At 58.0% G+C, this 14,640-nt stretch overlaps 2 protein-coding genes across 2 annotated transcripts; one reads left to right on the forward strand and one right to left on the reverse strand.

The window, feature by feature from the left end:
* Positions 1 to 7,092: 7,092 nt before the first annotated feature.
* LOC308051896 (uncharacterized protein) lies at positions 7,093 to 10,232 on the reverse strand (the record flags this gene model as incomplete). Its single annotated transcript, XM_080362545.1, has 8 exons — positions 7,093 to 7,430; positions 7,522 to 7,665; positions 7,835 to 7,879; positions 8,083 to 8,133; positions 9,086 to 9,160; positions 9,277 to 9,351; positions 9,462 to 9,802; positions 10,138 to 10,232. The coding sequence occupies 8 exons, from the start codon at positions 10,230 to 10,232 to the stop codon at positions 7,093 to 7,095; spliced, it is 1,164 nt and encodes a 387-aa protein (XP_080218671.1).
* Positions 10,233 to 10,972: 740 nt separating this feature from the next.
* Positions 10,973 to 13,959, forward strand: LOC308051897 (killer cell lectin-like receptor subfamily B member 1B allele A; the record flags this gene model as incomplete). The annotated part of the gene is made up of 6 exons (XM_080362546.1): positions 10,973 to 11,021; positions 11,455 to 11,565; positions 12,088 to 12,168; positions 12,749 to 12,897; positions 13,104 to 13,207; positions 13,764 to 13,959. 6 exons carry the CDS (start codon positions 10,973 to 10,975, stop codon positions 13,957 to 13,959), a joined length of 690 nt encoding a protein of 229 aa, XP_080218672.1.
* Positions 13,960 to 14,640: the final 681 nt, after the last annotated feature.

The following is a 14,640-nucleotide window of genomic DNA, read 5'->3' on the forward strand; positions in this document are numbered from 1 at the left end:
CACGAGAATTGCTCAGAGCAGCATGCTGGAGACTTCCAGTAAATGAATGCATCCTTTAACGAGATTTGCAGGGCCAGCGTGGTCGAGCAGTGGAGTAGAGCAGGCAAACGGATGGGAAAGGGCATCCCTCAAGGACGTCAGCAATGTCAAAACAAAGACCATGGGAAAGGGGATGAAGTTACATGAAAAACCACAGCAAAACAACCCCCGAAAAGGCTTTGAGGAAGAACTTGGCAGCAGTGCAAAATTGCAAATAATTTTTCAATGCCCATTTTGAAGTGTTGCTGTAGCAATGAGGCTTTGGGGGTGTCCAGGGGTGCACCGGAGTGGGCTGACCTGGTCCTATGTTCTTTGGATGAGTCTTGGGGTAGGACCTGCTTGTCCTGCAAGCCTTTGCCTTTTGTGTTAAGACAAGAAAGTTAAGTGTTTCTAGCCCTGGAGCAGACATCCCATGCCCGTATATCAACATGAGGGGTTGCTGCTGAAGGAGCAGCCTCAGTGCATCGTGGCAGGCAAGCAGGGGAAGGATCTCCCATGGGCTGTGATTGCGAGAACAAAGTCTACAAGTACAAAGTGCAGCTGTGCTTGCTGTCAAGTGGTAGGAAATTAAGGCAGTTAGTCTCATGAGAAATCAGCTTCACACCAACAGAAATCAAACTGTTACACCAAATGTAATCCTGGATAAATTTATCTTAAGAAGCAAGCCTGCGGAGGAAGATAAAACCACGTTAGCAGAGGCTGAGAATATTTTCCATGGGATGCAAAGCCACCATTCCCTTTACAGCTTGCAGATTAAAGTTTTCTCATAGAAAACATTTCCCCCCACTCAAATATCACCACTAAAATTTCCCTCGAGGAAAACAAGTGCTAAGCAACATGTTGTTATGTACGAACAGTGCTCTCAATGGAAGCAGTATTAAAGAAATCACATTGAATCTTCCTATTGGAGTACGAGTGGTGCCAACACTGAGGGGAATATTAGTTTATTCCTACATTATATAAAGATGGTTGACCACCTCTGGGGTTAAAACCCAGGGTTCCACTTTTCAAGGAGAAGTATTTGGCTAAAATTAAATGGACTCAGAACAAGTGCAATCTGGAGGCTCCTGGTTCTGCAGGAGAGGAGGTAAATCCCCAGGGGCTCTGGGAGCCAAGTGCTGCCATGGAGCTTTGCCCCAGGGCTTGCCTGCAGTCAGCAAATCTCCTGCCAGCACAGCTACAAATCCCAGATGAGCCCATGAGGATTGTTCTAATTAACTAATGAAGGTGTGTCCTGTGGGGAAGATGGATAATCTGAGCTGGAGACTTGTTCCCTGTTTGGGTGGGTGAATGTGGAGCAGCACCCAGCTCCTCTCAGGGGACCCTATAAGCATTAGTACACCCTGAGGATGGAGCTGCAGTTCCCACTGTGGGGAGGTGCTGAGTGCTCCCAGACACTGAGCATTGGCCCACACAACATTGGCTTCAACTGAAATTCGGTGTCAGACCCAGGCGTGCTCCCTTCAGGGTTGCCTTCAAAAACCCAGCAACACCTGGACAGGCTGGAGAGTTGGGCAGGGAAAAAATTAATGAAATATAACAAGGGCAAGTGTAGAGTCTTGCATCTGGGCAAGAACAACTCCAGGTACCAATATAAGTTGGGGAGCGATCTGTTAGAGAGCAGCATAGGGGAAAGGGACCTGGGGGTCCGTGTGGACAGCAGGATGACCATGAGCCAGCACTGTGCCCTTGTGGCCAGGAAGGCCAACAGTACCTGGGGTGTATTAGAAGAGAGGTGGTTAGTAGGTGGAGAGACGTTCTCCTTCCCCTCTACTCTGCCCTGGTGAGACCACACCTGGAATATTGTGTCCAGTGCTGGGCTTCTCAGTTCCAGAAGGACAGGGAACTGCTGAAGAGAGTCCAGCACAGGGCAACAAAGATGATGAAGGGAGTCAAGCATCTCCCTTATGAGGAAAGGCTGAGGGAGCTGGGGCTCTTTAGCTTGGAGAAGAGGAGACTGAGGGGTGACCTCATTAATGTTTATAAATATGTAAAGGGTGAGTGTCAGGAGGATGGAGCCAGGCTCTTCTCAGTGACAACCAATGATAAGACAAGGGGTAATGGGTACAAATGGGAACACAAGAGGTTCCACTTAAATACGAGAAGAAACAACTTCTCAGTGAGGGTGACAGACACTGGAATAGGCTGCCCAGGGGGGTTGTGGAGTCTCCTTCTCTGGAGACATTCAAAACCCGCCCGGATACCTTTCTGTGTAACCTCATCTGGGTGTTCCTGCTCCAGTGGGGGGATTGGACTAGATGAGTTTTAGAAGTCCCTTCCAATCCCTGATATTCTGTGATTCTGTGAAGCCCCATCCTCCTCCCAGAGGGTCCACCAGCTTGGCTGCTCTCATCCTTGGGTTTTGACTTATGTCTCATCCTGTCTACTGCAATCAGGAGCTGTTTTTTTCAGACAAATCACATGAGAAAAATTAATGTCTGATGAGGCTGAAGTCTGTGCAGGATCCCCCTGAGCCACAGCCAGGTGCAGTGCAAGGAGGATCTGCTTCAAAGCGGGGAGCTGCTTCATTAAAAAGTGAGCTAGGGTTTTTGACATCAAGATAAACATCCTGATACACTTCAAAGGAGCTTCCTCTCCTTGTCCTTAGACACCCTCTCCTGCTTCACTCAGTTATGGCTTTTGCAGTCATACTACTTTCTGCTCTGTCCTGTGCTGTATCCCAGCTGGGTGGCTGCAGGGGGAGATGCTGGGTGCTGGTGACCTTCAGGACAGGAACACAAATACTCTGGTACTGCCTTCTGGCCCACCTGTGAAGAGTCAGGACTTGCTGGTGAAAGTGCCTCCATTTCCATTGAAAAACATCACAGTTTTGGACAAAAGGCCAATAGAGAAGTATGCAAGGGCTAATTGGGATGCCTCCCAATTAGTGGTGTGTGCACAGGGTGCCTGTTGGATTCACACTGCACCCCAATTTACCCCATGGTAAACCTTGTGAGAAAGGTTTTGCAAGGCTCAAGAGCCAGGGAACTGTTCCTTATGCTGACATCCCATGCTTTTGCTGCAGCTTTAGCAGGGCAGCCATCAGAGCTGAGCTTCAGGGTGAGCTGTGGCCAGGGGGTCTGTGTGCCCCTCACCTGGTCATCCCAGGGCTTGGGGCACCCCCTGAGGCAGGAGAGGGCAGAGGAGAGGTTAGTGCAGTGGGGAAACCACAGGCAACCACAGGATGCAGTCCAAAGCTGCTTTCAGGGTAGTCATTTAGGTCACTCTATCGATGCTTCTGCTTTGTGGGACGGAGCCAGGTTTCAACAGCAAGTAAAAACAGGGTTTTTTAAAAATTTCATTTCCTCCAGACATTATATATAGGCCCTGGGCTCAGACAGGCTGTTCAGGAAAGAAAGGATCAGGAGAGTGGTGCAGCTTTGACTTGTTCCAGAATGGGATAAATCTGGGGAAAACCCCTCTACCAGACACCAAATACCCCAGGGATCTGCTCCAGTCACTCTGGGGGTTGCATGGCTTTTGGGGTGCAGAGGTGCTGCTTGGTGTGCGGTGTCTGCCCCATTGCAGGCTGTTGCCTGGGGTGGAGCTGTACATCTTGGCTGTCAGAGCAGGACCCTCGTGGTCCCTGGGCTACCAGACAGCAGCATTGAAACCCTGCTGAGATCTGTTGGTGCTTTCAGCTGTATTTCCAGCATGGACCAGGCCTTATGTGTCCCAAAAGGAACCTGCTTTCCCCTTTGCCAAGCTTGTCCCATGCTCTCCTGGGCACCACCAGCACCACCAGCCCTGCCAGCACCGGCACATTTCCCGTGCCTGGAGGCAGAGGGACCTGACAGGGGTTATTTCAGGCACACACCCCCAGGAATATGCAGTGGCTTTGGCTGTCCCAGGCCCTTTCACACCACTGCCACCTTGGTTCCAGCCCCAGTTCCCGTTGCTGCAACTGCCTGGTGCCTGCAACCCAGGCACTCATGAGAAAGGGGCTGGGGTCCGGCCCTGCCCCACTGCCCCTCTGGCACCTGCCTGTGCCCAAGCTGGGGGTGCGGGGCTCCCCCAAGCCACGTGGCATGGGGTGTTATTGAGGGGTGCAGTGTAGGACACCCTCATACCTGGACAGCAGCCCAATCCACGCACCCCTGCGCCGGGGGGCGCGGGTGAAGCAGACCTCGGGGTGAGGGTGTCCCACCGCCTATTGTGCTGAGAGTGCGACCCCTGGCTCTGGAGGGACAACCCTGGGGGAGCGGGCGGTTTCCTTGCCGTGGGACAGGCTGGGTCAGACCGGAGGCCGAGACCCCGCAGGGCCCCGGGGTTGCCCCGGGATTGCCCCCGGGGTCGCCCCGGGATTTGCCACGGGCTACCCCCTCTGAGCCGGGCGCGGGGTAGGGGAGGGAAATCCCCTTCTCGTGACGTCACGGGAAGAACCACCTTCCCTCGCCCCGCCCCTCCCTGCTGTGTGATTGGCCGCGGCGCTGTCACTCCGTCGCAGACTCTGCGATTGGGTAGCGAGCTCCTCGGCCACGCCCCCGGAGGTGAGGCGGGCCTGGAGCTGACCGCGTCCCTCTCCTACCTCCCTGATCTCCTATTGGCTGCCGAGCTGTCACTCTAGCCAGGCTCTACCCGCGTGGCCGGCGCACGGCGCTGCACCCCGCGATCCGGGGTGGCAGTGGGAGCGGTCGTACGCAGCTGCCGCCCTCCTGCACCCCTTCTGCAGCCCCACCGCCATCCTGCTGCACACCCGTGTGCTGGCACCGCACCCCATTGCACCTGCTTCGCCCCCTTGCACCCCCACGCACTCGGCTGCACACCCACACAGCCCCTTACACTCTGAGTCTAACCCCCCCAGTTCCCGGTGCTGCACGCCCCTGTCTCCCACTGCACCTCCAATGTCACCCCACATACCCTCGATCTGCAACCCCCAGAGCAACCCACCGCAGGCCCTGCTGTAACCTCATCCTCCTCTGCAGCCAGGCCCCTGCTGCACCTCATCCCAGAGCACCCCTCACTGCCCTTCACCTCCTGACAGGGACCTGCGCCCCCCCTGTGCGGGGGAACAGCTGACCCCGCCTGCACCAGCACACTCAGGACTTGCGGAACGGGCGCCATGTTGTCCCAGGGCTGGAGGAAGGTGGCCAGGAGCCACGCAGCATGGTGGGGAGTGTGATGGAATGATGGGGAGCACATCAGGGTGGTGGGGATCACAGCACGATGATGAGGAGCACAGCAGGGTGGTGGGGAGCACAGCAGGATGATGGGGGTCACAGCACGATGATGAGGAGCACAGTGGGGTGGCAGGGAGCATGGCAAACCACAGCCCAAAGGTGCCCTCTCATCTCAACTTCACTGTGGGAAGTAGCAGGGCTCAGGAAGGGAGACCCCACCTTTCTCCTACCTTCACCCGCCCTGGTCAGCCCCAGGTAGGAAAGGCAGGGCAGAGCTGCTCGGCACCAGCGGTCCCCTTGCCATGAGGCCTGGGCCACAGCTGCTGGCCAGCAGCCAGACACTTTCTGCTGCCTCCTCGGGGGCACAGAGGAGGGTTTGTGTGTGACTGTAGAAGCACAGTCCCCAGCAGGCTGGCCATGGTCCTGGCAGCCCCTGGGGGCCCTGGTTCCCCGCCTGCTGTGTCACAGGGACAGCGTGCCTCTGCAGCACAGCCAGACTGTGCAGCTCACGTGGGATGAGGGACGGTGCTGAGAGAGGTAACGGGCTTTCCTGGCAGCACTCGCCCACACTTCTCCCCCACCAGGTGCCGGCTGGGCTCCGACATTGCTGCTCACTGGTGCTGTAGCACCTGCTGTCCCCCACCACCTCACTGGTGGCCCTGAAGGCCATGCCTCTGGCCCCTCCCCATGGTTGGGTGCTACAGCTGGCTGGTGTGTCCTGCTCTTTCTGGTGGCACCTGTGGTGGGCCATGCGAAGGCTTGGCAAATAATCTGGAAGGCTTGGGGTGCCCTGTAAAACCCCGCCAGATGGTGTTTCTGGTGGGGCAGGCATACGGGGCAGCAGTGGGCTGGGGCATGCAGCAGGAATTGGGGGATTTTGGGAACATCTTGCTAGGGAGCTACAGGGACATGTCCTGCAACTTCACCCTGAAGGTCATACATGGCAGCTGAGCAGTGCCAACCCCACTGTGTCCTCAAGATGGATGATGACTGCGTCTACATGGACTGCTTGCCCACCTTGCAGGCTGGGCATGACCAGGAGTAGACCAGCCTCTACATGAGGTCCTTCTTTTCCTGGGAGAAGTGGTAGGTCACCTGCCAGTCCTCCAGCAAGTGGCATGTGGCATGGTAAGACTACTGTCTTGATGTCTACCTGCTTTATGCCAGTGGCACTGGCTACATCAAGATATTCTGGAGGCAGCCAGCATGTCTGCCTCATCCCCATGGAGGATGTGGCAGGGGTCTGGGCAAGAGCCAGCAGCTGCTTTGCCAAGCACAACAGGCCATGGCAAATCTGCAACTACTGTTACCTGATGGTGATTCATGTCCTGTGCCCTGGGAGCAGGACAGGGCTCAGCACAGCATGCTATGAGCCCTCACCTTGTCCACTGGAAGGGATCTGACGAGGAGCTGGTATCGAGGGACCACAGTCGCAGCAAGCACTGCCTCCCAAGCCCCAGCACTGCCCAGCATCACCTAACCCAGCCCCTTCCCTTACAGAGGGATGCAGCCTGTGCCCCAGTTGGGCTCTCTGCCCTCCAGAGTGCCAGCGGTAGCCCTGCTCACCTCCACAACATGACAGCATGTCCTCCAGGCTGTGGGCTTGCCAGCCCCAGGTGCAGCTGGAAGCTGTTGGGGAGTGGGCAGAGGCAGAGAAAGTACATCTACCCCACAGTGTGTGGCCTGGGAGTTTCTCGGAGGCTATAAATAGCTGAGTTCCCCTTCTGCTCATCTCGAAAGTGAGAAGGGGAACATCCCCCAGAAAGGGGGAAAGAATTGCTCGATTATTGTCACTGCTGGAAAAAGCTATTTTTAATGCTATTAAAATGTCTCTCTTCTATAAACTTTCAAAATATCTGGGGACTCTGCTATAAAGATTTGTGCCATGGCTGTGTAGTGAAGCTGTCACCTCTGGGGCCCGGGGTGGTGGCACTCATGGTGGGGTGCAACTGGTGGCAGGGGATATCTGAGGCTCCTCTTTGTGATCCACAGACGTTAAGGGAGCACCAGGGGAACAGGGCACCCCAAGGCCATCCTCATAAAGGGGCATGTGGGGGATGTAGTGGCCAAGGGCCCTAGGGTGGGTCCGCGGCCGGAGCAGGAGCTGGTGCAGGGTCTCACCCACCTGCACCAGACTGTGGGAGAGGAAGTGGAGGTGGGAGACGGTGTCGCTGGCCAGGCTTTCCAGCAGCGCCTGCTGCTGCCGTGATGTCTGCAGGATCTGCACCAGCAGCTGCTGGACACTCTGGAGCAAGCCAGCCACGCCAGAGCCTGCAATGAGAGCGGTCTGGTTGCAGCAAACTCTCACCACAGCTCCAAGAGCCCACTGTGAGGCTGCAGGGATGCTGCTGGGAGGACCCACCGTGCGGGCTTATGTCTGATGCCTCTTCACCCACTGCTGGCTGCTCGCTCATAGCAGCTGTCCCAGGGGAGCCCAGGGCTGTGACGACCCCTGGCAGCACCTGGTTTCCTCTCCCCATCCCTGGAGACGTCTCACCAGGAAAACCTAACACAACGGTTTGGCATGGAGGGAGCAACCAGAATACTGGAGCCACCCAAGCCCAAGGCGGGCACTGCCTGCAGGAGCCCCTGCCCTCTAGCCCCACAAGCAGGACAGGACAGAACAGAGGTGAAGCCTGGAGCAGGGGGACTTGCTCAAAACCACAGACACTTACCAGCCTTTTGCTCAGCTCTTTCCTGCTTCAGGGCAGTGTGACAGCCTGGAAAGGAAGCAGACACAGCCTGTGAGCTGCAGCTACCTCCTATTTCGGGGCACACAAGCACCATGGCCTAGGCATGGTTAGTCACCCAGGAGGGAAAGGGGAGGGAAGCAGTGACTGGTGTCTGCAATGAGAACCATATCAGACCCTGCTCGAGGGTCTGAGGGGGTTCACTGGGCTGAGCAGGGTAAGGAAAGCCTTACGTGGCACCGTGGAGGGAGTGGGTGGCACTCCAGCGATGTGATCCCCACCAGCTGTTGGGAGAGAGCAGAGGAGAGAGATGCACTGTCTGACAAGACCTGCTGGGGAATCACCACCAGCCCAGGGTCTGCCCAGCTTGCCCCAGCCAGCCCCGCAGCCCGACATGCCCTAGCCACAGCTCCACAGCACCCTGCAGCACCCCAAAGCATTTCACGAGCTAGATACAAAAGCAGGAGTCACTCACCCACCACTGCAATGCAGCCACCTCTGGGCTGGAAGGCAGCAGCGGCGCAGCAGCGCGCAGCAACGCTATACAACAGATTAGGACTGGAAGTGAAGGAGAATCCCACATCCACTTGAAACTGCTGGGGAATTTACGGAGACAGAAGGTAATTACCCAGTGAGGGATACTGGCTGGGGTGCCCATGCAAATCACACCCAGGGATGTATCCTGCATCAACTCAGTGCCAAATCCCTGGGAGTGCACACAGTGAAGGGGATTCAGGATCTGTCCCTGGGTGGGCTGCAGGGCAGGGGAGCTGCAAGCACCTCTGGCCCTCACACCCAGTCCTAACTCATTTGAAGCTTTATGGTTTTACTGGGGAAGGGGGAAGCCAGAACCTGCTAGAGGAAGGGGAGTCACATGCCCTGCAGTGCTGTATTGCCACAAGAGCCTCTTGGGCTGGATCAAGGCCACCATCCTTTAAAACCCCAGAGCCCCACAACCTGCCATGGGGCAACCAGCAGCCTTGCCATAGACTCAGGCTGGGTCAGAGCTGGGGATCCCCTCCTGCCCCATCCCAATTCCCTCATGCTCTTGGGCTGGTTTGAAGCAGAAGCCTCTGGAGACAGAAGTCCCAACACCCCCATTGGTGATCATCCCTGCTGAAGGACTTCTGATGGGTTTCCTGGCTTTCTAAGTCCTCCATTCCAATCATGCTGGCATGGGTTTGGGCTGGAGCCGTGGCCGTGCAGCCCGGTGCAGCGGGGCAGACCGGTACTTACGGCTCTCTGGCTCATCCTTTGCACACTGCAGTAGCGGGGACAGTATGGCTGGGGTGTCCAGACTAACATCGTGCTCTGCAGAAGGAGGGTGAAGGGGTGCAGAAAAGAGCTTCAGTAACTGGAAGATAAGGCATGCCTGCCACCCCACAACCAAGACAAACCCCACCGCAGCTGCCTGAGTTCACAGGTACCTGGTGACTCTGGTGAGGATGAAGAGTGGGTGGCAAAGGTTGATCTGCGCTTTCTTGGGGGCAGCTTCACCAGGTCTAGAGGAGGAGAAACAACAGACCCTGGGTAGCCATGCAGCACCAGTGCTCCCCAGTATTCCAGGTCTAGCCACCCCACCCAGCCCACCTGTCCGTCCCTGAGAACTCACCTGGCATCCTCCGCTCACCGAAGACGGGCCGCCCAGCCGCCTTCCAGATGCTCTTCATGGCTCGGTAATGCGGAGGCAGCCGGGGTGAGTGGTGTCCTGCCCTCCGGCGTGTCTCCCGCTCCGAGTGGAAAGCCTGCTTGAGCGCCTTCCACTTGGAGCGGCATTGGGCCACGCTGCGCACGTAGCCGGCCACCACCAGCCCCTGAGAGATCTCCTGCCACAGTGCCTCGTTGGGTCGCGACGTGGAGGCCATGAGCAGGGCGGCCTCCCCCGAAGCCTCCACCAGCGCCAGGAGGCTGCTGACCTCCGCCTGCGTCCAGGCTCGCCCGCGGGGCATGCTGCTGGGGGCGAGGGTGGGTGCCGGGGGAAAAGCTCGGCCTCGGGCCGGTGGTGAGGCTGGGATGGGCAGGGCTCAGCCCCGGGGCTCGGCCGTCCGCTCCCAAGGGCGCACCGGGAGTCTGCCGTGTCGGGAGCTGCACCGGGAGCCACGCCGGGAGCTGCACCGGGAACCTCCCAGGAAGACACGGGAGCTACACCGAGAGCCGCACCGGGGGCCGCACCGGGGGCCACACCGGGAGCCACACCGGGGGCCACACCGGGGGCCGCACCGGGAGCCGCACCGGTGGTGGCGCCAGGAGCAGCACCGAGCGCCCCTGCACTTCCCCGGGCGGCGCACCGGGAGCTGCCGGGAGTCGCCGGGAGCCGCACGGAGCATGTGCAGCCTGGGGAGGAGCCGCTGGGAAACGTAGTCCTGGCCGCATCAGATCCCATCCCTCCAGCCCCGCGTCACCCGCCAGCCCGGCGGAGGGGTCGCTGTCTGCTCGCGGGCATCCCCGCCCCTGACCGCACTGCGCGGCTGCAGGAGTTCGGGGTGCGGAAGGGAACCGGGACAGAACCAGCCCAGGGGCCACTTGGGGATTCTGCCTCCTAATCCCGAGGGCGCAGCAGCCCACGGGGTTCGGGGAGAAGTAGGAGCACCCCAGCACCCTGCCCGCCCGGGGCTGAGATGCAGCCGCAGCCGTATGCAAAAACGGTAGCAGAAACCACATCTGAGCAAACACCTTGTGGCCTTGCTGCTTTGAGTCTGGGGGTGCAGACAGGGCCCCATGTCCTGCTCCCCAGGGATGCCCAGGTCTCCTACACAGTTCCTAGTACAGATCTGCTGAGCACCGAGGGGTCAGGCCAGGGAAAGCCACCCTCTATGTGGCTGCCCAGCCCAGCCCTGGCCCCATGTCTGAGCTAGCAGCCATCACCATCGCTCACTGCCCCGAAACCAGGGGTGTAGGGTTCCCTCATGCCAAGAATGCCTGGGTGCCAGCTTTGCTGGGGTTTCCCCTCGCCCCAGTCACTGGCAGTGCCATGAACCCCCAGGGTTGTGGCCCAGGTGGTGTCTCTGGGGACCCCAAAAGGAAGTGACACTTTCCATTTCACATCACACCCAGCTACCATAGGGGGCTGGGAAGGGCTTGCCGCTTCTCCTGTGTGGCACAGAACGAGAGACTGCGGGAGGGATGGATGAGGGGGTCACGTACGCTGATCTGCACTTGGCCCCCACACCAGGTAGTGGCGTGGTACTCCCTGCTCTTGGCACCCCAGCTCTCCTGGGGGTCTCCTGCCTTCCTGAAACCCCTTGACCTCTGCAGGGCCATTCCTCCAGCCTTGCTTCCCTGGTTTGCTTCTTTCGGGTGTCCTCTTCCAAACAGCTCCTCTCCAGCCCTGTTTCAGACTGCTCTCGGGCAGCAAGGCAAGACAGGCTCAAGGTCAGCCCAGTGCCACAGCACACACAGTCTCTCAGCTTCCCAGGTCTCCCGAATGCCTGCCAAGTGCTGTTGGCTGGGAGGGTCAAGGTGGTGCAAACAAGCTCTCCCTCAGATTTCCTGGGCTCCCCTACTGCCTTCTGAGACCCTACCCAGGTCTTGCAGACATTTGCTGGCTAGGGGGTCCCCACTACTCCTACCAAGCCCCCAGGGCCCACATTAACTCTCTTTCTCAGCTCCTCAGCAGCCGGTGCAGTTGCCCTGGTGCTGGGCAGCCCTCAGCCTGGCTCTCTTCTACCTCCTGCTCCTGCTGGCACAAATCATCCTTGTTGGCTTGAGCTTCCACTGTGAGTACCTGCTCGTGTCTGGACATCTCCAGCCAAGGTCTTGGGGTTGGTGTTGTCACCATGGGGCCTGTATACCAACAAGAGGGACATGCAACTTGCCCATGGAGCTGAGCTCTCCTGCTTGTGGCTGAAGGCATTGTGGTTTCTGGGGCAAGCAAGAAAATTAGTGAGGCAAGACCTCATGTGCATGCCTGGGAGGGGAAGGTGGGGGAACTGCGTGGGCTCAGGGAACGGCAGTGAGACAGCCCACTCCATCACATGGCAACTAAATGAAGACAGGAGGGAGAGCAGTGACATCGAAACTGAAAGGCAGAAGCACTTTCTCCGAAAGTCTGTTGTGTAATGGGCTCCCAAACACAGCAAAAGCCACAAGGACCTTGGCAGGCTTGGCTTGCAGTTCACCTAAAGGGGGAAATGCCCTCAGCTGTAGCCATGGGGGTGTCCCATGGGAGAGAGCACAGGGTGATACTGGGAGCAGGAACCTAGAGTTGGCAGGGACACTCCTGTGCCTTTCTTCTGTAGATTTAGCACAACAGGCGAGCTGTACCCATGGTCCCTGGAGCATGGAGGAGAGCCTCAACTATGGGGTGCAGGCACTTCCAGGTAAGAGAGACCAACAGACTCCTGAGTGAGGTTTGGAGCCTGGCTGCTCCTTTCAAGAGGCAGGATCTGTTGCTACTCCAGAACACACCTCTATGCAAGTCTTCCTTCACCCTTGCTGCCTGTTCCCTGGCTCATGGCATGGAGAGCTGCCGTAGTGCTGCTGACCCCAGCATGGCTCAGTATTGCCTGAGCACGCCACCAGCACCAGACTCATGGCTGTCATGAGCATCCACATGCCAGGTGGCATCAGGAGCTGCCTTTGCGAATGGTATTTGTATCACCTCCCCCAACAAGGAGCTCCCCTCCCTGACCCACCTGCCCAGTGCCAGCACCTTCATGCAACCAACCCATCTCCCATGGGGCTCCCACTGTGGAGCTGGAGCTGGGATGTGGGATCTGGGCTCCAGGGTAAGGACAGATGGAGAGTCCTCTCCAAAGGGCAGCTACGGGAGTGTGCTGCATTGTCTGGCACCCTACCTGCCATTTGTCAGCCTCCTGTCCCCTGGCCTGGGGGCTGGTGGCAGACCCTGCCAGCTGCCCCATCCCAGCTCTTCCTGCAGGCTGCATTTCTAGTGCACAGGACGATGCCAGTTCTGCCCAGCTGGCTGGCTCTGGGATGCGGGGCAGTGCTACTACTTCTCCTCTGCCAAGAAGACCTGGGTGCAGAGCAGAGTGGACTGCTGCTCCAGAGGGGCACAGTTGGTCACCATCCGAGCCAACGCCACCCCGGTGAGTGCATGCAGCCTGGCCTCTCCAACCAGGCTCTGAGCTGCTTTGGTGACCACCTCAAGGTCCCTTAGCAGCCATGCAGCCATCACCAGCATCATCTCAACTCCATTGATGCTGCACCTCTACTGTGCAGTCTTGACCACTAATCGTGTGGCTGGAGCTGAGTGTTCCCCTGGGGAGCTGATGTGTGTCCTCTCCTGAGCTGGGCTTTCCTGGTGCACACAGCCAACATGGAGGTCTTCCACGTGGGGCTGAAGTGGGATGGCTCCAGGTCTGACTGGAAGTGGCTGGATGGAACCACACTGAAGGGGTGAGGTGATCAGCTTGTCCCCAGCCAGGACTGCTTAGGGTCCAGCACCAGAGCTGGGGGAGGTGACAGGGAGACAGACAGCCCACAGGCATGCAGGGAAGCACTCTACATTTTGGCCACATGTTGTCTTCCCATGGCTGCAGAGACATTTTAGGGAGGAATGAAGAGCCATGACCCTGGTGCCCGTATCTTGCCTGTGTGAGGGGTTGCAGGGATCCCCCAAAAGCAGGTTTGCAGACTTTGCTTGGTGCAGCTGGTGCCAAGCCCCGCCAGGAGGGATGTCTTGGCGCTACATGCATGCATGATGGACCTGGGGGTGCTGTATGCACGGTGGGGCTTGGGCTGCATGTCAAATAGGCAGGGGTAGGGTCTATGGGGCAACAAATCATGTACCCTAATTGGGAGGAGGGTGGCAGGGGCCAGTGGTCCATGGAGATGGAGAGCTTTTCCCCTACAGCATCTCTCTGCAGCCTCTGGTTCCTGGCTGGAGGGGCTGCTGATAGGACAGCCCCAGTTCTCCCTGCCCATCCCATCTCAGCCTGCTCTCTCCCTGCAGGCACTTCCCAAACCAGTGCTCTGCCAGGTCCTTCCTTCCCTGTGGGAGAGTGTCAGGCTCAGGGCTGTTAGGGGGTCTGTGTGGGGATGGCCTCGGCTGGGTCTGTGAGCAGAGAGCAGCCACCCTGCGGTGGCTGCCGTCCTCATCCCCTGCCTTCCTCTGGGGAAACACCACCTACACCTGTGTGGCGCCCTGACGACTGTGGGGACCTCCAGCCTGTCTCACTGCCCTATTTCTTGCCCAACCTGGTGCTGTTGCCCCTTCACTCAGACCTCTTTACTCCCCTGGATCTCTGCACTTTGCCAATAAACTCTGAAACTTGCATGCTGTGCCTGGTTTTGGGGGATGAGGGTGGTGGTATGGAACTGCATCCTCCAGCTCCCTGACTCTGTCATGTCACTGTCCTGTAGGAAATGGCAGCTGCTGCACACCGAAGGAGATGGCTGGAAAACAGCACCAACCCAAGCTTCCTCATGGCTTCGTGACAATGTGGAGCAGCTCCTGTGCAGGCTGGAGCAGGTTCCACCCAGAGCTCTGGCCTTTCTGTCCCTGGTGGCTGTCCAGGGTTTATACTTCTTGGGAAAGGCAGCTGAGAGGTGACCCTTTGACAGCCCGGTCCCATGGAGGGTTCGGGCTGGGCAGCACCTACTTGCAACCTGAGGAGCTGGATACAGGGCATGCGAGACGGAGCTTGTTCATGGCCCGCCCGCCTCCAAAGCGAGAGTGACCTCAGAAATGAAACCACTTTTTGCAAATAAAGTGCAAAACCCACTTTTTTGCAAATAAAGTGCAAATAAACTACTTCCGCTTTTCCGCATATGAAGAAGTGGCTCCACCCCATGTAGTCAGCAACACAGTTTGTCATCCAACCGTGGCA

This window comes from Nesoenas mayeri (assembly GCF_963082525.1).
Source record: "Nesoenas mayeri genome assembly, chromosome: Z".
NCBI lineage: Eukaryota > Metazoa > Chordata > Aves > Columbiformes > Columbidae > Nesoenas > Nesoenas mayeri.